The sequence below is a fragment of the Pantherophis guttatus genome, chromosome 13, assembly GCF_059756535.1.
Source record: "Pantherophis guttatus breed Tessera chromosome 13, ASM5975653v1, whole genome shotgun sequence".
Classification (NCBI taxonomy): domain Eukaryota; kingdom Metazoa; phylum Chordata; class Lepidosauria; order Squamata; family Colubridae; genus Pantherophis; species Pantherophis guttatus.
The window spans coordinates 17,030,795-17,054,751 of NC_142075.1; the positions used below are offsets into that span (position 1 = coordinate 17,030,795).

A 23,957-nucleotide genomic window follows, 5' to 3' on the forward strand; every position below is an offset into this window, starting at 1 on the left:
GGACCGAGTGCTCTCCCAGAGAAAACGGGTTCCCGAGATCCATTTTCGGCTGCGACGGCCTCCTGCAACCCTCTGTCAGTGAAAACAGAGCTCGGGAGGGCCGTGTGCGACCCTCCCAAGCTCCGTTTTCACTGGCAGAGGCATCACAGGCCAGTCCTTCGCTGTTTCCAGGGCGGCCCTGTGGGCCAGAACTAAGCACCCCATGGGCCAGATGCAGCCCCCAGGCCTTGAGTTTGACACCCCTGCCATACTATAACAAATGCTAGACTTCCCGAGCTGTCCTGCAGCTCATGCTACTCGTAAAGCTTGAGTTTAATAGTGCTGATGGATTCTCTCTGTGATGCTGCTATCAATTTTCCATTGATATTCCAATGCTTAAGTGAAAGTGTGAGCAATCACCATACCAACGTAACCTGTGAATATTCTACTCAATGATTATTTTTTTTTCAGTTTGCTCTTTCCCCGACAGCCAGAGAGGTACAAAAATTCCCAGCACATTTTAAAGACGTTTTGAGAGATGACCTATGCACCGTTTTGAACAGCGTGTCAACACCGTGGGTGACAGTATGTATTTGGCAGGGAATACTGAAATTTGTCATATATTACTTTCTGCCAAATTACTAAAAAGTTTCACTTTTGGGTTCTTGGGTTCTGCTGTTTAAGTTTTACGGGAAAAAAATGCATAACAATTTGCATTATGTTTTTACTCACTGTAAGTAAGGCTGCCTTGGAGTCCACCTGGTGAGTCTCCTCAGTAGATGCTCTTCTGCTCTTATCGTGAGCTAAAATAAATGGACCTTACAATTAGGATCTGCAGTCAACTGAATGATTTTAACGGATTTACTATCATCTACTATTGGCTGATAACATTTAAATAAATATTCAATTGATCCAAGTACACAACTCAGTATATAATCCCCGACAGTGTTGTCTATGATTTGTTAGCTTACTGGGGTGAGAAAACAATTCTTCAGGTTTTTAAGAACTGTAGTTAAAAGTATTAGTCGATATTTGCAGCAGTTTATAAAATACACCAAATAAAAATGAAAATATTTGTGTTCATACTTACTTTGCTCTGATTGTGCAGCTCTACAATGGTCACTAAAGCCTTCACATGAACTAACGTGTCTTAGAGGACCTTCTGTATTACTACTGACCTGTACATTAAAAAGAAAACAAAATAGCGATCATCATCATCATCATTTATTTATTTATTTCATTATTCTACTAAAATCAGTGGTGCACCTCTTGGTAGACGCTATTCTTTAATAGCAGTTATGTCATGTCAGAGTTTAGGCAGCGTAACTAGTATTATGAGATAAACCCAGGAGCAAAACACAGCACATAGCACACAGATAAATAACAGTGGTTTATATACAGACTTATATGTGGTTAAATACCTTATCATACAGCTACTGACACAAGGAGAGCAATGAGATACACGACGAGAGAGAACATGAGGAGAAGAAAAAAGAAGAAAAAAAAGCTGCCTTTGGAGGCTCATATGAGTGAGGAGGAAGAACAGCTGGGGCCTGTTCCAGATGCACGTATGCGCAGAGCAGTTAGAAGAGGTGAGCAATGGAGGACAAGGAGTCGACTCGGGAAGTGGACGCTGAATGGCCCCTCCCTGGCTGGGGAATAAATAGAAGGAAAGGGGAGTGGTTGTCATAGGAGACAACCGTTCGTATTTCTGAAGATTTTGCTTATTGTGTTTCGTGCCACAAAGACTGCTTGCCAGAACTTAATTTGCAGCCTTTTGGCTGGGAGATCAGGTGCAAGGAACTGATAAGGTCTGTTACTGCAGTTAACTCTTTGAAGGACTCTTGCCTGGACTTTTTGGTGGGTGAATGCCATTAATTCACAAGAGGTAAATAAAGAGGGGGTTTTTTTTAGTCTTTCTTGCTTCTGTTAAGGCTGGGTCAGAACAAATGCCACCCAGACCTGATGCAGAAATAAACAGCTGGAATTTTTTACCTTCTCTTTCATTTTCTCCATGCCTTCCAGAATTGCTTTTTTGAAGTCTTCCTGTTGCTCCTATCAAAGGGAAGGAGGAAGGCGTTTAAAGTTAGCTCTGATGTGGCTTTAACCTTTGTTTTAGTTGTCTGTGCATTTAAAATCCAGGGATTTTAAAAAAAAAAAAACACACACACACACACAGCCAGTTTGGTGCAATAGTTCCAAGCACCAGACTGGAAACCAGGAGACTGGGAGTTCTAGTCCTGCTTTCTGCACAAAGCCCGCTGGGCAGCCCCTCTTTCACAGCCCCAGGAAGCAGGCAAGGGCAAGCACTTCTGAAAAAATCTTGCCAGGAAAAACTACAGGGATTTGTCCAGTTACTTACTAGGATCAAGAGTGACTTAAAAGCAAACACACAATACACCCACGGGATTCTGTTTTCTGAAACTACAATTCAGTTCGGGGCTTCAAAAGTGGCACTGGCACAATCGATCCCTCCAGGATTATGTCCTTCCTTGCATATAAATTCTACATCAAAAGCCTACCGCTAAATTGTTCCCATATCTCCTCCCACTTACCTCAATGCGGTCACTTTTTTCTTTACTCATTATCGGTGTCTCCTTAAACCGCTGCAATTCCATGCTGTCCCTGTGACCTATGGCAGCAGCATTAACCATGCAAAAAGAAAAATGATTACAGATTTAGGTAAAACTGTTATTATTCACATGCTGTTGGAAAATACGCGAACCTTTCCCCCCCCCCCCCCCGCCCCAAATTTATAAAAAAAAAAAATCAGTTCCACTGATCTTCTCCATGAAACGGTTATCTTTTATGTGGTCTCTTTGATGTTGTGGTGAGGTTAGTGGCCTAGAAACCAGGAGACTAAGTAACAGTAACAGAGTTGGAAGGGACCTTGGAGGTCATTTAGTCCAACCCCCTGCTCACGCAGGAGACCTTCTAGGCCTTCTTTAGGTGTGAAAGCCAGCTAGGTGATTTTGGACCTCTCTCTCTTTCTCTGTCTGTCAGCCCAATCCACCTGAGAGAGTTGTTGTTGCAGGGGGAAATAGGAGGCAGGAGAATTAGGTATGTTTACACCTTGATTTATACATTAAAAAAATAGGACAAAATTATTATTATCATCACCATCACCACAATGTTACTGTCATCACAATGATGACCTAGAAAAAAACATTTGACTAGGGAAAAAAAAATAACATTCCACTTTGTTGTATTCAAAAATAAATTCTCATCTTGTTTTCTAGGAGTACATAACATGGATGCTAACATTTTTTTTTTTTACTAAGGGCTGTTCAGCAGAAAACGCAGAGTTGGATATAATCAAACTTTCAAAATATAAATCTCCCCCAATTAAAAAAAATATTTGACGTGCAAGTGTGCTTTTCTTCCTCTCGTGCTGCAGACACAGGCAGGCTTTAGAAGTACTAACTCTTATCCTAACTCTTACGTAAGGAACAATGATGGCTTGCCCTGTCCACATTATACACTGGGCTTCCTCATCCACAGATACGCAAGCCATATTTGAAATGTACAGATTGTGCAATTCAGGGTAAGAAGTACAGACTGCAAAGATGGAAGTCGTGGAAAAATGGGAGTTACCATGAGGAGCTTTTACTATGTGTACAATTTAAATGTATCAGCACAACATTTAAGTCATGGCTGTCTAACCTTTTGGCTTGTTTGGGCCGCACTGAGTGAAGAGGAATTGTATAGGGCCTCAAATATAATATAGTTTTATCATATAAAATCACATAATAATGTTAAACATTTATAACTTTATGGGGGGTCCATTACTAGCTGTCCATGAGGGCCATGGATACCCCTGATTTACGTTAACTTTCCCCAACTGATACTCTTACAATGGCAGTTTATGGGAATTGACATCCAGCACCTCTATCAATAGGTTTGCAGAAGGGCCCTTGGCTAATGACATTTAAATTAAATGTGACTAGGTTATATTATCAGTTCTTTTTACAACATAAAATAAACCATTTCAGTTACAAGGAGCAACCAAAACGACTTACAAGGAAAACGAATTCTCTATTATCTAAACTCCAGACATTTTGTTAGTACACCTCTTTCCCAATATCTAACCAAACACCATCCTGCCACTGTTTTATTTTTGTTTTGATTTTTTCAATTAAAACTAGGATGCAAGTAAGTAACACAATTTAAAGTTTTTGGGGTTTTTTTTGCTATTAAGAAGAAAAGATAGAATATTAAATTTTGATTTACACAGGGAATTTGTTGTAGCCAATTCCTCAAAGGTGAACAAAACAGTGGTAGGTGACAGAAGTTAACAGAGCCCCTTACACAAGCAGAAATTTGTACAAGAATTTTACACCTTTTCATGGAACAGACAATATTTTTGTATAGGTATCTTGATAGTTTATATCAAGATAGAAATATAACATTTGACAGAGCAGCACTCTTCTTAATTATAAGCTCTGATCTGCAGCTGACAGACATAACCACCATTATGTCTGAAAAATATTGCCCACATCTCAAGATTTTTTTTTAAAAAAAAAGGAGTTTACATTTTCACAAAGAAAGGAACCATTTGGAAAACTTGAAGAAATCAAGATATTAAAAAACAGAGTGCACCAGAAGTACCACAAAATCCGTAAAGGCACCACACAATTCTTGATAAATCAAACCTTGCAGTTTAGATTTGATCCACAGTTTCTGATGTTGTACGGTGACACCGGAATTTAAACTGGAGATCTTGGTTGACATTTCTGGAAAGCTTCTGTTCGGCCTTCCGACTTCCTGGGTCTTTTTCAATCCGCTACAAGGAACGCTTCTGATTTCCTTAGCAATAGCCAACTGTCGTTCGCTTCGGGCAACAGTTTTGGCAAAACTAGAAGAGGTCTGGCCATTCCCTTGGTCTGAAAGGTTTTTCACAGCACCATCGTTTCCCTCCTCAATAAATCCAGACTTGACATAACCTCCATCATTTGGGGAGATGGAAGCGAGCCAAATGAAGCCCGAAGATAGCACTTTGCAGCAACCCCCAGTAATAGCTGGATGCCCTCTTTTCAGCTGGTGATACTTACCCACAAACGCACCAAATTCAACGGCATTTTCTCCTTCAGCGGCCTTTGGGACCAGAACGTCCTCTTCCTTTGAGGTACTTCCCAACTGGTTTTTACAAAGGGGTTGAGAAGGAGTGCTCACAAAAAACTTAGCGGACAAAGACGTTAGGTACGGGAGGCTGTTTAAAGAGCTGCCCCCCTTTTTAACTTTATTACTGTATTTGGATGCTTGTATACCCTGTACTCTTTGACGAAGTTCTGTGGGAGAAACAGCTTTTGGAAGTAAGGCACCACCTGAGGAACCTGCCTCGGGAAAATTGAATTCGTCCCCCTTGGTGAAACCGGGCATCTTATGTCCTGGATCTTTTTCTTCTTGCATAGATATGTTGCACAGCACGGCGTTATTCGTTTCAAGGCCTCCTTGGGGGAAAGAAGAACCGAACGCGTTGCCGATACTGTGCTTCCTCCACATGGAAGATCTTAAGGGAACGTCGTCAATGAGGTTCTGGGCCAAGTGTTTCGAAATGCTCAGTTCCCGGGTGATTTCATTGTGGACCTTGCTCGCTTCCGAGGCTTTCTGGGCGGTGAGAGTTTTCAACGTATCCACAGTGAGCGCCGAGAGGTCTTGTAAGTGGCCGATTTGCGTGTCCAGAGACTGCAAGGAACGTTTGATGTAGTTGACTCTGTCGCCAACCTCCTTGATTTGGATGCACATCTGCTCAACACTGGAGAGAAATAATGAGAGAGAGAGAGAAGATCTAAGGCACGTTTTGATAAAGTGCTAGACAAGTTGTAAACTAAAGGATTTTAATTCTGCCATAAAAGAAAAGACTGGTGAGCGTAAAGCTATTTTCCATGGAGATGTCATGGAACATTTCTACTTGAACAATTACTCTGGATTTATCTCCTTCTCAATTAATAACATCCAAAGATGATTTTTCCTATTGTATTGTGTACAAATGGCCCAGAATATCAGATTTCCACGCTGTGGTGTTTTTCAAAATCAAAGGTAAGCACAGAGTGTTTTTTTTACAAGAATGGAGAAAGTTTCTCTTAGGATGAGCAATGTTTATGCTTCTACTTTAAAAAAAAAAAAAAAGAAAGAATTTTGTGGTTGAATTATTTGCCTACCGTTCAGAGGTGACTCTAATTCTTTCTTCACTCCGACAATGGAATTTGTCATCTTTTTCACTGAAATACATCTCAACACACAACTCTTCAAAATCATGAAGCTTCTTCTGATCTTCTTCTGTTAGAAACAGTTCTACAGAACAGAAAAGACAGTCAATTTTAGAAGTTCTACGAATAGAATTATGATACTAAAAAAAAAAAAAAAAAGGAAAAATGCAGAGATCAGTGCAAGAGAAACAATAACATTCCTCTAGTGTAGACCCTTAAAATCTACACCCCGCTCCAGGGGGAAGGATATTGCAAAATCCCCATTCCCTCCCCGCTCCTGGGGGAAGGTTACTGTAAAATCCCCATTCCCTCCCCACCCCACTAACCTGCTTTCCAGCTCCGTTCTCCTGTTCAGGGCAACAAAAGAAGACCCTCCTGATCAGTTGAGACTCGGGAGACAGCAAATAGATCAGGGATGGGGCCAGCCAGAGGTAGTATATGCCGGTTCTCTGAACTACTCAAAATTTCTGCTACCGGTTCGCTAGAACTGGTCAGAACCGGCTGAATACTACCTCTGATGCTGATAGTGTAAACCGCTTAGAGAGAGCTGTAAAGCACGGTAAAGCGGTATATAGGTCTAAGTGCTAAGTTGAAACACTTGCTCTTACAAATTCCCATTCGCTGGAACGAGGCTTTCAAGCAACTTTTAAAGATACCCAGAGTAATTTTTTAAGGTTAAAGAAGAAGGGGGAAAAAGACACTATATATTCTGCCGGTGCTTACTTGGCCCATCTGAAGTTTTATCTTTCTTTCTTCGTTTGCAAATGCAGTAACACAAAGAAGCCATATGGCTGAGAATAATAAGTGGGGGAGGCAGGATGGGCTTCTCATGATAGGCCATAACGAAATGATAACGCTGATACTTCCACACAAGGTTAGAGATAGCTTTCACTTGTAAATACACATTGCTAAAAAAAGAACAACAACAAAAACAGGTAAGTGTTTCAGTACAAAAATGTCCTACAAAACCAGTTTTGCCCATACGACACTAGAAAGAGATCCTTCAAAATCCGTATTTACAAGAACTCTACTATGATTTGTTAGCAGAGATAGTAAAATTATTAACTGTTCTAATTTATCTAGTTTTGTTTCTATCTGGAAATTGCTTCCAGACTTTATGCTTCAGACAGAAAATGAAGTGTTGACTTAGAGATTTGCTGAGCCTTGGTAGTACAGTGGTCTAAAGCACCCTGTTATTAACACCAGCTGTCTGCAATTACTGGAAGTTCGAATCTCGCCAGGCTCAAGGTTGACTCAGCCTTCCATCCTTTCTAAGGTAGGTAAATTGAGGACCCAGTTTGTGGGGGCAATAAGCTGACTTTGTATAAATATACAAAAGAATGAAGGCTATTACTTAGCACATTGTAAGCCGCCCAGAGTCTCCGGAGAAGGGCGGCATATAAATCAAATTTTTTTTTTTTAAAAAAAATTAGATTAGATAGCTGGTATTTATAAATATGTAATAATAAAAAAATGCAATTTTACTTTGCATTTTACTACGCTAAAAAAGTTTTAAGTCAATTTTTTGTTTTCCCCTTTATCCCACACTTCTCCTTGTTTCTTTTCCTTTTACATTTTCCCACGAGCTTTATTTTCATTTATATTATGATAAACTGAGTTTTTTTTAAAAAAATGACTTCTACTGTGGTTCTACAATCACCAAGGTGAATTCTAAAGCTCAGTTTAATAATCAAATGGTCCTGTGAAGTTCATACATACTTGAAAAAGGCGATGAGAAGGTTGACCATAATGATGTACTGCACAAAAAGGTATACAGACTGAAGAAACGGGGTTAGCCATGATCCTGTCACACAGAGGTGTTTACTTTCGGAATTATTTGCACATACTACGCAGATTAAAAAGAATAAAAAAAAAAAAACATAAATAAGATCTGGCAGATGCAAAGGTGACCCAAAGCTTGTTTTAAACCCAAAAACCTCTGAAACATTTCATTTATAAATCTCCCTTGTTAATTATGTAAAGGTTTGTAAAATCTCTTAAAACCTAACTCAAACGTCAGATCAATGCTCAGTTTTTGTTATAAATCAGGGGTGTCAAACTGAAGGCCCGCAGGCTGGATCTGGGCCACGGGGTGCTTAAATCTTAGAGCCTTGGTAGTACAGTGGTCTAAGGCACCCTGTTATTAAGACCAGCTGCCTGCAATTACTGCAGGTTCGAATCTCGCCAAGGCTCAAGGTTGACTCAGCCTTCCATCCTTTCTAAGGTAGGTAAATTGAGGACCCAGTTTGTGGGGGCAATAAGCTGACTTTGTATAAATATACAAAAGGATGAAGGCTATTGCTTAGCGCATTGTAAGCCGCCCTGTGTCTCCAGAGAAGGGCGGCATATAAATCAAAATTTAAAAAAAAAAAAAAAATCTGACCCACAGGGCCAGCCTGGAAATAGCAAATCCCCTCCCCCTCTGCTTTTTCAGACAGCGTCCTGCAGTTATGATTTATGACACACCATGAGAGGAGGGGGAAAACAGAGTCATAGTTGGGCTATAAATTACATGGGGCAGAGCTGACTTCACTTGGGTAGGTGCTGACATGTTGCTCCTAATAAATAACTGGATTTCTTTGGAAACTTGGCTCGAGGCTCATGGTTTAATTAGGGCATCTGTTGGAACCCTGAAAGCAGCACTTTGCCGGCCAAAATGGGACACCGGGGGGGGGGGGCTCATGTGATGTCCCCCCGGTGCCCAATTTTGGCTGGCAGGGTGGTTAAGGAGGCATCTCTCCAGTCTCCCTCCGCCCTGCCGGCCCACAGAGGAGAACTAAAATGCTGATCCGGCCCTTGAAGAAATCCACTTTGACACCTCTCTTATGAACGAACAAATGAAATCATAATTACCTACCGTCAATTTCATAGGCATACACTTCACCAAATATCATCCAGTAAGGCTGAAATACAATATCTTTTGCTAGAACCCAGGATGGTTCTTCCTCAGGATAAAGTATTGCTTTTCGAGGTACTCCAAAACTGAGCAGGACCAGAGCCATGATCACTACAATATAAAACATGTTCGCCACCTGTTAAAACAGAGCAAGAGTCAAGGAAATTGAGATTATTAGTAGAAGGCCACAGCAGCCTTGTCCAACATGAGAATGTTCAAGATATGGATTTCAATCTGGTATAGGTAGTCCTTGACTTATATAGCTCATACAGGTAATCCAAGCATCCAAATTTTGGATCACGTGACCACGGGGATGCTGCAAGTGTGGAAAACGGTCATCGGTCACTTTTTTCAGTGACGTTGTAACTTTGAACAGTCACTAAATGAACTGTTGTTAAGTCGAGGACTACCTGTATATAAACCAGAGAGAAATGGAATGGAACCCCTGATCCTCTTAGGGCCGCTCAAAGCTTTGGATACTTTCTCAAAGTGGTCACCGAACTGTAAAAGCTAATGTTATGTTTTCAAGGTGAAAATGATTACAATGAACGGGAAATACTTGGACTAAATCTTTGGCTTCATCTGCAATTTCCGCATATCAATTCTGATACATGCTCTACCCTTCTATGCATAAATCTGTTCTGACCTAGGCTCCCTTAAAAAGCAGGAAGCAGAGTCTTGGTCCCGGCAAAACCTCTTTTATTTATACGACTGTGAATTCCTTTCATTCACAATCAGCAAGGTCTGCCCAAACAGTTTTTTAAAGGAATATTTATCAACACAGACCTTATCTCGCTTGGAAGGCTGCCAGGTAACTAGTTTCCAAACGCAATACAAGGCAAAACTTGGCACAGAGTCTCTCAGAGTCATGGAATGAACGAATTGTTTCCTGCAAAAGCCCATTCACTCCTTTTTTGTTTCCTATGGGAGGGGCCAATCACCTCCAAGGTGTGACTTTACTCTCAAGTCGACCCTGCTTTCTGAGTTGTTCTTGTCTTCTGGCAGCTCTGCGCATGCACACACTGGGAACGGGCTCCAGCTGTTCCTCTGCCTCGCTGCTTTCTAGCTCCCTCTCTGTCTCCAACGCAGAGCCCTCGTCTGAGCTTTCCCCAGCCCCCAGGACTGGCCCATGTTCCTCCCCAACCTCCTTGGTGTCCGACTCTGCTGCCAGCTCTGCTGGCGGGCCACAACAAAATCCATGATTTCAATGCAGAAAACCAGAGTATTTCACATGTGCGGACTCTTATCTATATGTAATGTCTGTGTAAATCACACATGCGCAGCAAATACAATACGGGGGATGGGAACGCATTAAATGTGATCATTCAAGTTCACAGATGTTTCCATTCCACATCATGCTGCATATTCAATCAAGCACACCTATATTTGTATAGATCCACAGTTATATTCATAGTACTCCTCCCATGCAGAGATTGAGTTGCTAAGGGTCTCTCTATCTTTATTTACTGAAAGTAAAGTGAAATGAAATTTATTTGCATTAAAAATTTAAGGAACAAAAACCACGGTATCTTTTTTTAATCTTACCATTTTCCCAATCATCATGACATAGGGCCCAGCATGTTGATTTACAGCCAGAAAATCCAACAGTCTCACATACCAGAAGATTATATTCAGGCAGTAAGTGAGTCTTCCAGCAACGAAAACATAATTTACTTTGTAAGTATTTTCATTGAAGTTCCCTTTTGCTCCAAATCTTAGTACAAAACCAATGAAGAAAGTGATGATGGCTATTGTGTCACTGACGTTGAAGTAATCATTGAACCACACTTTAACCTTCTGACTAATCTTCCCAGCTTCTGACATAAAGATCTGTATTAAAAATAACAAGAAATCGAGTATGGTCAATTTTGGTTCATATCAATGGCCTGATTAGATGGCCATTACACATGAACCCACAGCAATCTTTGTTGAATGCAGTGGTAGAATTCAATTTTTTGGTTGAATGCAGTGGTGGAATTCAATTTTTTGGTTGAATGCAGTGGTGGAATTCAATTTTTTTTACTACCGGTTCTATGGGCATGGCTTGGTGGACGTGGTGTGGCTTGGGAGGGGCCAGCCAGCAATTTAACAACCGGTTCGGCTGAAGTGGTGCAAACCGGTTGAATACCACCACTGAAGATATATTATTTGCATCTTAACATCTGGCCAGTATGGTCAGGCAAACCTTACAATATAAAGGGGGGGGGAAGATAATGGTGGAATCAGCACCAGGCTTGGTAATTTCTGGACCTCTAAGATGTTTGGAACTTCTATATCCAATCTTATGCATATAAACAATATGTCTGCAAAATCACACAGGTGCTCTCCAAATTGTATGATGAGAACCTTGAAAAAACAGCTTAAAAGCACTTAGGCTTTTTAGCTACACACACTCTACGCAGACATTATACACAGAGCAAGATTGACTGTCCTGCTTTGAACAATTTATGCTGGACTGGCAAAGTTACAACTTCTACAGACTCTTTTTCTACAACAAATTCAGTCCACTGTTTTGTTTTTTTGTTTTGTTTTTGATGAAGCATTTGAAACCCTCTTCAGTGGAACAAGGTTAAGGCCAGACATACCTCGCGGATTTTCTCAACTGCCAGTGTGAAAATGTAAGCAATGACAATCCATTCCTGAACCGAAGGCAATTCTTCCATTTTCACAAGAACCACAAAGGTATAAAGCATCAGGAATCCTAAATAGGCCAACTAACAAAAACAAGCCAAGTGTTAGATATCCATTTGGAAAAGTTAGAAAAAAGATTCCTGGGGAATGTGGGGGAGTAATTCTTTACCACAACTAAAACCAACTCACCGTGTTGAACCAGAATTTCACTATTGGTGCGTGATAAAAAGCGTAAAACTTTCGTGTAATGGGAAGCCTCTTAGGTTTTATCATGCTCTCCATATCGTGCTTCCCGTCAGAATGATCCAAGACCCTGACTTCTTTGAATACTTCCTAAGATTAAAGCAAAATAGTTAAATGACCTACATTTGGAAAGGGCTGTATTTTTGTGGTGAAGAGTACCTGATGGGACCCAGACATAGTCAAAGTCAGTGATAGAATGACAATACAATTCACTCATGGAACTAAGGTCCCAATTCAGCTCTCAGGATTTATAAACAGGACTGAAGAAACATCTACAGAAGCTCCTGAGAACTGCTTTCTTCAGTATCAGCAATACCAGTCAAAAAGAAGGCTGTGAAAATATCTACAGACCCCTCACATCCTGGACATAAACTGTTTCATCTCCTACCCTCAAAACGACACTATAGAGCACTGCACACCAGAACAACTAGACACAAGGTCAGTTTTTCTCCGAACGCCATCACTCTGCTAAACAAATAATTCCTCCAACATTGTCAAACTATTCACTAAGTCTGCATTACTATTACTATTAATCTTCTCATCGTTCCTGTCACCCATCTCCTCCCGCTTATGACTGCATGACTGTAACCTTGTTGCTTGTATCCTTACTATTTATATTGTTTCCTAGTATGATTCGATTGCTTATTTGCACCCTATGACTATCATTAAGTTTTCTACCTTTTGATTCTTGACGAATGTATCTTTTCTTTTTATATACACTGAGAGCATAGGCATCAAGACAAATTCCTTGTGTGTCCAATCACACTTGGCCAATAAAGAATTCTATTCTGTTCTGTTCGGTTCGGTTCGGTTCTAGTCTATTCTATTCTTATTCTATTATACTCATCTAAACAAACTAGTGATCAATCCTGGTCTATAGCAAGTTCCTAGAAGCATGGTGTCTTGAGTAGTTGGAATATTGGGCAGGATGTTAGCAAGCCGTATTTGAGACCCAAGGGCTGCAGTGGGGTGGGGTTGAACTGGGTATGTCTAGTGAACAATGAAAAGAAGGACTAGGGGTGACATGATAGCAGTGTTCCAATATCTCAGGGGTTGTCACAAAGAAGAGGGGAGTCAAGCTATTCTCCAAAGCACCTGAAGGCAGGACAAGAAGCAATGGGTTGAAACTAATCAAGGAGAGAAGCGACTTAGAACTAAAGAGAAATTTCCTGACAGTTAGAACAATTAATAAGTGGAACAACTTGCCTCCAGAAGTTGTGAATGCTCCAACACTGGAAGTTTTTAAGAAGAGATTGGACAGCCATTTGTCTGAAATGGCATAGAGTTTCGTGTCTGAGCAGGGGGTTGGACTAGAAGACCTCCAAGGTCCCTTCCAACTCTGTTATTGCATTCCATTCCATTCCAGACATGTAAGGAGCCCCCAACTGGGTCTCCCCAGTGACATCATCTAACCCTTTCAAACTGTAAGGGCCTTGGTGCTTCGGACATGAGTGCAAAAAAGCAAGTGTCTAATTTGTTTCACTGAGTTTAACAGGGGCAAGTGTAACTGAGCCCTTTGAATGGATGTGAAGACTTACCATTGGTATTTCTTCTGCGATGTTCTGAAAATTGTTTTCACTATCTTCCATCGTCATCTGATGTGCATCTTGGGACTGGGGAATGTGAGACATTTCGGCCTTGGTTTTGTATTCCAGCATTAATATAGTAGGGGGAAGAAGGATGCTCAGGATTACCTGTAAAATGTTAACATCAGACAATTTAAAGAATTATTTCCCACGTAGGAGTACTTAAAAACAAAACAAAAGAAAGTTTAAAAAAAAACCACCACCCAACACACAGATTTCCTGCTTTCTCTCCCTACCCTTATTCCACCAAAATCTGTCAGGTAGCAAGTAAAAGATGTAGAAGGCGGCTTATATTGAGCAGCTTGCAAATATACCCAGACAATTTCATAATTACTCCTGAGGGGGACGAAAGCTAACCGTGTCTCAATTATTATCCAACTAAATGGGTTTGTACAAATTTCCATCCTTCGTCGTATTTTTCCACCCCCACAATATTGCATTCTGATTTCTGCAGCCAAGTTTTAACTGACTCAAATCTTTGCAAAGCTTCTTTTCTGTATCGTTTAAGAAATGAAGCACGGCCACTTCAAATAATTCTTTGCTGAGGAGCAAAACAAGCAAGGGGCCACAAACCAAACCCAAGATAAGACTAATCACGCATCCTGTTTTAAAAGGAGACTTCAGGAGTTTTCTGTAAAAGCACTGAAAGTTTTTTGTTGTTTTTTTTTAAACAGGGCTGTCTTATTTCATTTGAACACAGTGGGGTAAATTTTCAGCCTGGTTATCTGGAGAGAAATGGAGGCTCCTGGTGTTAATCTAGTCTATATGGCTTACTTGTCTTGTACCATTCTGAAAACTTACCCCATTCGTACCCTGAGGCTTTATGAAGTATGAAATATGAAGACTTTCTACATCGCATTTTACTTTACTACCTGTCGGAAGCTTAATTACAGTTGTTTTACATGGGGGTTTTGAGTCTGTTAATGGGTCACCGCTAAGTTTTTTTTAGTAGTAGATTAGTTCTCATGATGAACTAGAGATCCATCTCTATTTAAGAGCTACTTGCCTGGATTCGGCCTTCTATAGGTCTGTACCTTTTTCAAAAAAGATAATAAAGTGTCAAAAGAAAAATTACTGTGCATTCCAACACCACCTCTTTGATTTTTACACATCCCTAAATAAAGATGACACTGACAGAGACTATAGAACTACATGCTTGAACTTGTTTCCCTATTTTCGTATAACACAATTGCGATAACACTCAAGGCATCCGCTGAAAACAAACCCCAAAAGGAGCATACCTTGTACCACGAATTTTTCCTCATGTTCAGCCTTCCCATCCACATATCCGATAGTAACATCTGGGTGCAAGTGTGTGCTACAAAAGGACGGAGGCGTGAAGACACGGCTAGTTTAAGGCAGGTGGCATTACTCCAGTTTTTTAGCTCATAGGTTAGTAACTTCATTGCCATCGTTTCATCTTGGCGAAAGGACTGCTCTAATAATTCAACGGCCAGCTCGCCAAAGTCACTGAGGAAGGAAGAGAAAAAACAAAATGCGCTTAAAGATGCATATGAACAACAGGTACCAAAACAAGTTCACCAATAATTAACGTGACTTGCCTAGACTGACAGAATGTATCTATTTTAAAATTCTATATGTTTTAAGGTCTTCTTCAAAATGAAAAAGGTCTTATGCAGTCACGACATAAGCCTAAGACTGAAAATCAGGCTTGTCAGATATTACATCTTTTCTATCCTGCTCTACAGAGTAGAGAGTTGGTTTCTGAAAGAAAATCACTTGAAGAAACCAGAAGCATTTGAAATGTGGATTTACAGATGGCGTATAAGTTGGGTTAACGAAATCACAAATGAGGAGGTGTTAAGTTGCCTGGGAAAGCCAAGGGAAATCATCAAAGCCATTAAAAAGCGAAAGTTTTGGACATGTGATGTGACACCCAGAAAAAATGGCATCCTTCACTTAATCCTCCAGGAAAAGATTGAAGGCAAACTAGGTCAAGGCAGAACATCATGGCTTCAAAACCTTAGGGACTGGTTTGGACAAAACTCAGCAGCACTTTTTCATGCGGCTGTTGACAAAAATAGGATTGCCAACATGATCGCCAACGTCCGATGATGGATATGGCACAAGAAGAAGAAGAAGGTACGTTTAAGAGAGAGAAAGATACAAAATGAAAGATTTTTTTTCATAAAATATAATAACAGTTTTTATTTTAACTCAAGTCCAATTGCTTTTCTTCCTAAGGAGAACTAGTATCTGATCCAGGAAAATACTTCATTTATTCACAAATGTTCCTGGAACTGTTGCTGAATTTCTGAAAACAGCAGCTCACCAAATGAAATGAGAGAAACTAACACAAATGATTTACTGGCCCTTTTGAAGAAAATAAAAGGAAATATCCAGCCATAGAATGAAATAGACCAGTGGTTCTCAACCTTCCTAATGCCGCGACCCTTTAATACAGTTCCTCATGTTGTGGTGACCCCCAACCATAAATTTATTCCTAAGACCATTGAAAATATGTGTTTTCTGATGGTCTTAGGCGACCCCTGTGAAAGGGTCGTTCGACCCCCAAAGGGGTCGCGACCCACAGGTTGAGAACCACTGAAATAGACAATTGATTCTAACTGTGGGACTGTTGTCCTTTTTACGAAGTATAATTTTGTCAAACAACAGATAACGAGATACGTTAAGAAGCTGAAATGCTCACTTGGAGTATTCTTTTAGTTCTTCTGAGGTATCGTCGACCAGGTCGTTTTGTTTTGATTCATAGGCCATGGAACGGTAAAGCTTGCAGGCTACTAAGGCTTTTGCCATGGACTCTTCGCCATGCTGCCAGAAAAAGAGCGCCATTTTCTGCCTCTTCATTAGCACCGCCCAAAGTAACAGCTCATTAAGAGGGTACGGAAAGCGCCTGGTTTCCGGATCATCGATATCGACAATGTCATCTTTGGTTTTTTTCTTTTTTCCTTCATCTGTGGCAGTATCAGCCTTTCAAAAGGGGGAGAAAAAAAACAACCAAGACCCTATCATTGAAGAACTCGTAATTTATTTATTTATTTTTAAAAAAAATGCAAAAACAAAAAAAAAGTTTGCATTCTAGGGCAAACCTTCAACAGCATCCGGCACAACTTCGAACGAGAAAAAAAGTAACAATACCGTACAATTAAGCATGGCTTTCTGGAATTATTTCCAGTCCCTTAAGAGCAGCTCGTATCTAGATTATGGGATGGCCATAAAATGGGGGAGCACAGGAGAGGGGTATACAGGAATACTGGGCAATGTTCCCAGTCATCTTTCCTGTCAAAAAAATGCAGTGAGGAAAAATTGAAGGGATAATATGGCTTTTTTAAAAACCTGATCTTCCTTTTGCTAGCTCCCACGCATCTAAACAAATAATGGTAGTTGGAACGCAGCAAAAACATCTGCAAAACATTTGATCCCTACTTCAGTATAGCTTCTCTACCTAAGCCTAGAGAACCTCAATTAAAAGACAACTTTTAACTTAAAAAGATAATGGAACATTAACTTCTGTGATATGGACTTGTCCTTTTTTAATTTGATATCCACAAAATATTCATGATTCAAAAATAATTGTAGTTTGGGGATGTGGGTATATATATCCTGAATCTGAAATTTACCACTATGAAATCTTATGGATTTCTTTAGTACTGAAGTACAACACTCTTCAGGGTCAAAGAGACAGAACTTCCCCAGATTTACTATCTTGGATTAGAGATATTTTGTTTACATTCTGTTTATGAGCCTTTTCCCAACAGAGTATTGGAAAAATTGGTGAATAATAATTTGTGTTCTCAAGGTTTAATAATTTGTTTAAAAACAAGGTAAGTTTTTGTGTGCTTTCCTTTACTCTCTTTTTTTATATATTGAAACAAAAAATAAAACAGTTGACAAGGAGTACAATATATTATGTATGTAGCATTAATATTCATGCCAAAGGAACAGCTGCTCTTGCCTACCTTTGGTTTGTAAGGCTGTGCAGTTTTGATGAAGTGATTGTGCCGCATTTTTTCTTTCTTATCCACCCTGTTCCCAAAAGGTTCGTGGCTTTTACGCAACTGAGGAGTGCTTCCTGAAGCATTTCGCCCGGAGCGCTACATATAGGTACATATTTTTAAAAGGTTAAGAACAAATGAAAAAGATGGGTTATTCAAATACGTTGCCAGAGTTGCATGAAACAATAGAAACCATTACCAAAAATTATAAAACCCGGATGGGTTTTAAATAAGTGATACAGCCTAATATAACCACAGAGGTGAGAGAATGGGGACATCACAGATTAACTGCAAGTCAGTTATGAATGCACTGGGGAGGGGGACCTCTCATCCAGCTCCTGTCTACAAAACTGAGATATCTTAAAAGGCAATATAATATAATATAATAAATATAATATAATAAATATAATATAATATAATATAATATAATATAATATAATATAATATAATATAATATAATATAATATAATATAATATAATATAATATAATATAATATAATATAATATACATAATATAATATAATAAATATAACATAACATAACATAACATAACATAACATAACATAACATAACATAACATAACATAACATAACATAACATAAATTAGAAGGGACCTTGGAGTCTTCTAGTCCAACCCCCTGCCCAGGCAGGAAACCCTACACCACTTCAGACAAATGACTATCCAACATCTTCTTAAAACGTCCAGTGTTGGAGTATCCACAACTTCTGGAGGCAAGTTGTTCCACTGGTTAATTGTTCTAACTGTCAGGAAATTTCTCCTTAGTTCTAAGTTGCTTCTCTCCTTGATTAGTTTCCACCCATTGCTTCTTGTTCTGCCCTCTGGTGCTTTTGAGAATAGCTTGACTCCCTCTTCTTTGGGGCAGCCCCTGAGATATTGGAAGACGGCTATCATGTCACCCCTAGTCCTTCTCTTCATCAAACTAGACATACCCAGTTCCTGCAACCGTTCTTCATATATTTTAGCCTCCAATCCCCTAATCATCTTGTTACTCTTCTCTGCACTCTTTCCAGAGTCTCCACATCTTTTTTACATCGTGGCGACCAAAACTGAATGCAGTATTCCAAGTGTGGCCTTACCAAGGCCTTATAAAATGGTATTAACACTTCACGTGATCTCGATTCTATCCCTCTGTTTATACAGCCTAGAACTGTGTTGGCTTTTTGGCAGCTGCTGCACACTGCTATTTGACTAGGCTTTGAAGCCAAAACTTTTAAAAGGCCATTTGAATATCCACAACTCACCTATCTTAAAAGGCTATTTGAATATTCAGTAGAAATAATATTTCTGTTCCCTTAGAAAATGCACGTGGAAACAGTTCCTAATATGTGTGTTTTCGGGAGGAAGGGGGATACCACCACCAGAAGAAGCTTTAAGATTTTGGAAGCAGGAATGATCCTGAGGGGTGGGGGAGCACTTGTTGATTGTTTGTATTGTGCATATTGTTATATATTACATATTATGATTTATGTATGTTAATAAAAAAAAATTATATATATTTATATATATAGAAAGAAAATGCACGTGAAATGCTCTGGACCTAATCTAAGTATCCAGAGGGAGGCCACTTACCATGAACATATCACTTCTGCTCTGAAAGCATTTCATGGGCTGCTACGTTTCTACTGGGATGCTTGCAATGTCTTAGCACTGAATATCTGAATGGGGGGCCTTCTCCCTGATGTACCTGCACATCAACTAAAATCTGATGGAGATGGCCAACTGAGGGTGCCAAGTTTGCCTAGGATTAAAGACTACAATTGGAGCATCTGCACAAGATCTTAGCGGACAGGCAGAGCCACAAGGGAGAAAGGCTGATTCGCAAGAAGCCAACTCTACTTACATGTTTGGGAAACACATTTTCATTTCTCACATTAAAAAGAACAAATCACATACCCTGTTGCTGCCACTGAGGCTGTTGTAAATCACTCGGAAGCGTTTTCTTGTGTATGTGCACCGATAGGTTCCTCCCATTAAGTATTCGACAACAAGTCCAACGTCAATCAGAGTGAGTTTGTACCCTGGAGGAAGATTTCCCTGTAGACAAAAAATAGAAATTTAGAATGGAGACTCAAAACGTTTTAGTGTCGTTTTTTTTTAAAAAAGAAAGGATCAGCTAAATACAATAGCCCCCCTACCCTTGATTCAGGGGTGGGCTGCTACGGGTTTGGCCAGGTTCGGGAGAACTTCCAAATTCCACCTCTGGCTGGCCCCTCCCCACCCAGGAGTCTCCACGCGGTCCGTTTTGGATGCGAGGTAAGTGCAGGCCATGCGGAGGCTCGGGGATGGGGAAAAACGGCCTCCTGGAAATTCTGGAAGGCTGGAAAAGCCTCTGGAGCCCAGGGAAGGCAGTTTTTGTCCTCCCAGAGGCTTGAGGAAAGCCACCGGAGCCTGGGGAAGGCAAAAAGCCCCCCCCCCCCCCCCGCTGTGGTGCAGGAGGCTGACTAGGCCACGCCCACCCAGCAATCGGGCAGAGAACCCGTTGCTGAAATTTCTGAAGCCCACCCCTGCCTTGATTAACCCCTTTCCCCCCCTCACCCCAGATAATTTGGAGCTTCAACTCCCACAATCTTGTCAGAAACAAAATTATACTAAACTGAGAGAAGGGAGGAGGTGAATACGGTTTATGAAGTTCTAAGGAATGTGAAGACATTTTATCAACTGAAATCTTTACCTGTTTGACATCTCGAACGAGGTGAAACAATGCTGGATTTGTTGGGCCTTGTTTCTTGATGAAGAAAGGAAAAAACATGAAGACTTTTAGATAATTTCAGGCAAGCAACAAATCGCAAAAGAACGACTAAATGCTGATTGTTTCCTTATTTTGGTTTAACTAGCAAAATAGCTATATTTTTGCAATATTTAAAACTAAAATTGAAACACTTTAAACCATTATAAAATAGTTCTGCCAAAAAGGCAAGGTTTTTACTCAGCAGAAGTATGTACAAATTGATATGAAGGAGCAAAACTTCTATTCCGCTATTCTATTGGATTCCATTCCAATAAAAGTTGGAATACAATAAAATCCTCTATTAAACTTATCTAGCAAATACTTATTGGGAAAATTTGTTATTTCAATCCCTCAATGCATTTTGCTTGGTTTCTAGATGAAAATGTAAACCTAGTTCCATGACAAGAGATTTTAAAAACAGTAGATGGAGATTTTGCAATGGATGGTCTTCAACTTACAGTGTTGTATAGTTCTTCCAGTCTGGGAATTGTCAGAAATTTGTGCATGCTTACTCCATTTTCAATAAGAAGTTTCACAAAGGCAACTCTGTCCATCACAAGAGCATCCAACATAGCCTGCTCTAAAGAGCCAACCTGAATGAAATTGTAAGGTGGTCATGCTTAAATTAACAACAGATAGAAATACAAAACTTGACACAATATTGCCCAAATATAGCAATAGCACTTAGACTTATATACCACTTCACAGCCCTCTCTAAGCCTCTGGCCCTCAACAATCTGGGTCCTCATTTTACCCACCTCGGATGGAAGGCTGAATCAACCTTGAGCTAATTCAGGATCAAACTGCTGGCAGTCGGCAGAGTTAGCTTGCAATGCTGCATTGTAACCACAGCCCTCCCTCCCTCCCTTCCTTCCTTCCTTCCTTCCTTCCTACTTAGCAATAGCAATTAGACTTATATACCACTTCACAGTGCTTAACAGCCCCCTCTAAGCCATTTACAGAGTCAGCCTATGGCCCCCAACAATCTGGCTCCTCATTTTACCCACCTCGGAAGGGTGGAAGGCTGAGTCAACCCTGAGCCTGGTGAGACTCGAACTGCCAAATTGCAACCAGCAGTCAGCAGAAATAGCCTGCAGTTACTGCACTCTAACCCACTGTGCCACCTCGGCTCATATGAGAGTACTATGCAAACAAGAGTTTATTTTAAATAACAATTCCTCTTTTGTAAACTGATAAATTAAGAATCTGCTTAAGTAAAAAAATTATGTTGTTTAATTTCCCTGGGGGATTGTGGAGATGAGGTAGCCCAGCATTATGTCTGCTCGATCTGGTTATCAGCAATCTTATTTATATTGTCCCTATTCCAACTGCCAGCTTTACTTACCAGCCACTGTTGTCCATAAACAAAAACATGATTTTTGGCTATGTCAACTCGATCCCAAGCAAGGGTAAGGATAAGCTGGTCAAATGCAGAAGCATTTGTCCCTAAAAACAAACGTAAACAAAACAAAAAAAAAAAGTTTTGAAATTTAACCTGCTTGTCACAAAAGCCTAATTCCAAAAATATCCAGAGCCAATACAACTGTACGTTAAAAACAAACTGATTTTGCTTAATATTTTGCTTAAGGGAAATAGCACCTGTGGATTGGAGGAAAGCCTTTGAAGCTGAGAAAGATCTATTAAATGTAGATGCTCTTATTTTAAAGAGCTAGAGAATGAAGTGTGCCGATAGAAGAGAATATTTGAAGTTCGGGTTGAACGATGGGGTCCTTGATGTTCTATGATCTTGGTTGTTTTTTCTTGAAGATGATACCTCAGTGCACTGATGATGTTACTTAGTTTGGCAATGAAGTGTCTGTAGGAAAACAACCAAGCTCAGAGAGCACCAGAGATCCAACAGAATAAAGTGTGCCTGAAATTAATAGATCGGTGAATGTTGTTTATATCAGAACCACTCCATCAATATGCTGGAAGGTATCATAAAAGAAATGGCAAGTTTATGCAGAATGAAGCCAAGAATTACCTAGTGTTCAGACAGTTTTATATATTTTTGGAGTATAAGACGCTCTGGACTATAAGACGCACATACCTTTTTGGGGGATGAAAACAAGAAAAAAAAATCTGCCTCTGCCTCCCAGCAATTTGCCTCCTTGCAGCAAACAGCAAACAGCCCGTTTCAGTTTCAGTTTCAGCACATCCTGATTAGCACAAGCAGCTGATTGTCGGTTGGATCTGCCTCCCGAGGATCAGCTGTTTCAGGCTGCAGGGATTGCCATAGCCTATTGCCGCCTACATTTTTAGCCTCCATGTGCCCCATTTTCCGCCCATTCTGGGCGGCGGGGATCAGAATGGGCAATAGGCAGCAGCAATCCCTGCAGCGTGAAACAGCTGATCCTTGGGAGGCAGATCCAACCGACAATCAGCTGCTTGTGCTAATCAGGATGTGCTGAAGCTGAAACTGAAACTGAAATGGGCTGTTTGCTGTAAGGAGGCAAATTGCTGGGAGGCAGAGGCCAAAGGGCGGGGGCTGGTGGGTGGGAGGGGCTACATTCTGTGTATAAGTTGCACCCAAATTTTCACCCTCTTCTAGGGGGGAAAATAGTGTGTCTTGTACTCTGAAAAATACGGTAATTGTCCCACCATTACAAAGAGATGATGAAATCAGGATCCGAAAAAGTCAATCAAATAAACAGCAAAAAGATGAATGCCCCCCACCCCCAAAATGGGGATTCCCAAAACAGTTCCCAATCAGAAACAAGACAGCCAATAAAAGGAACAGATGTTCATCCCTGGTCCTACCAAAAAGTAGTGTGGAACCATCTTAACTTCTAAGATAAACAATATCACTTTGAAAGAAAAAACGAACCTTTTAGTAGAGCTGTAAGGATTGCAACATCAATATCCTGATGTTCATCAGACCCAATGTGGAACACTGTAATCTGTTTTTGAAAATTAGATTAAGAAAGAAAGAAAGCTTTTTAGATGGGCGTACTGCCTCTCATGTACACAGATTAGGTAAATTAAAGGTTCCTCTTGCACATACGTGCTAGTCATTCCCAACTCTAGGGGGTGGGGCTCATCTACAGTTCAAAGCTGAAGAGCCAGTGCTGTCCAAAGACGTTTCTGTGGTCATGTGGCTGGCATAACTAAACATCAAAGGGGCACGGAATACTGTTTACCTTCCCACCAAAGGTGGCCCCTATTTTTCCACTTGCACTTTTTACGTGCTTTCGAACTGCTAGGTTGGCAGAAGCTGAGACAAGTAACGGGAGCTCATCCCGTGATGCGGCACTAGGGATTCGAACCGCTGAACTGCCGACCTTCCGATCGACAAGTTCAGCGTCTTAGCCACTGAGCCACCACATCCCTGAGCCACCACATCCCTGAGCCACCTGTACACAGATTATATCATGTTAAATTGAAATGGGAATTCTAACTTTAGTTATATTCACAAAGTAGACAAAATTATCTGGATTAGAATATATTTTAATTCTTCCCAGAGTGAAATATTTATTAAAGCAAAGCCTTCTTGTTGCGGTGCGGAGACTGACTTACCAGTTCCCTTTTTTTCATGCATTCCAGCAGCGTCTGGAATAAATGAACCGCTTCACTCTGACCAAAATTAAATGTCTTTTTGATTGTTGAAATGATTTCAGGTTCAGCTCCATCAGGGATGCTTCTGGGGTTAAAGAAAGAAATCAGAATTTCTGCATAATGATCATATG

At 40.4% G+C, this 23,957-nt stretch overlaps 1 protein-coding gene across 3 annotated transcripts in view; it reads right to left on the reverse strand.

Annotated features, from left to right (window-relative positions):
• The window catches only part of TRPM7 (transient receptor potential cation channel subfamily M member 7), a 65,286-nt gene that overhangs the window by 10,138 nt on the left and 31,191 nt on the right, over nucleotides 1-23,957 (reverse strand). The window contains exons 9-30 of one of the 3 annotated variants that reach the window (XM_060693297.2): nucleotides 23,788-23,911; nucleotides 23,099-23,171; nucleotides 21,617-21,717; nucleotides 20,730-20,864; nucleotides 20,215-20,268; nucleotides 19,437-19,577; nucleotides 17,486-17,620; nucleotides 16,216-16,496; nucleotides 14,786-15,014; nucleotides 13,497-13,652; nucleotides 11,905-12,048; nucleotides 11,670-11,798; nucleotides 10,630-10,914; nucleotides 9,046-9,220; nucleotides 7,908-8,034; nucleotides 6,912-7,096; nucleotides 6,141-6,273; nucleotides 5,031-5,734; nucleotides 2,535-2,611; nucleotides 1,975-2,034; nucleotides 1,070-1,157; nucleotides 712-782 (exon numbers count right to left, since the gene is read on the reverse strand). In XM_060693297.2, coding sequence (XP_060549280.2) covers nucleotides 712-782; nucleotides 1,070-1,157; nucleotides 1,975-2,034; nucleotides 2,535-2,611; nucleotides 5,031-5,734; nucleotides 6,141-6,273; nucleotides 6,912-7,096; nucleotides 7,908-8,034; nucleotides 9,046-9,220; nucleotides 10,630-10,914; nucleotides 11,670-11,798; nucleotides 11,905-12,048; nucleotides 13,497-13,652; nucleotides 14,786-15,014; nucleotides 16,216-16,496; nucleotides 17,486-17,620; nucleotides 19,437-19,577; nucleotides 20,215-20,268; nucleotides 20,730-20,864; nucleotides 21,617-21,717; nucleotides 23,099-23,171; nucleotides 23,788-23,911 — 3,607 coding nt within the window. Of the gene's footprint in view, nucleotides 1-711; nucleotides 783-1,069; nucleotides 1,158-1,974; nucleotides 2,035-2,534; nucleotides 2,612-4,631; nucleotides 5,735-6,140; nucleotides 6,274-6,911; nucleotides 7,097-7,907; nucleotides 8,035-9,045; nucleotides 9,221-10,629; nucleotides 10,915-11,669; nucleotides 11,799-11,904; nucleotides 12,049-13,496; nucleotides 13,653-14,785; nucleotides 15,015-16,215; nucleotides 16,497-17,485; nucleotides 17,621-19,436; nucleotides 19,578-20,214; nucleotides 20,269-20,729; nucleotides 20,865-21,616; nucleotides 21,718-23,098; nucleotides 23,172-23,787; nucleotides 23,912-23,957 lie in introns of all 3 variants that reach the window. The other 2 variants (XM_087877735.1, XM_087877736.1) reach the window with 2 other exon arrangements.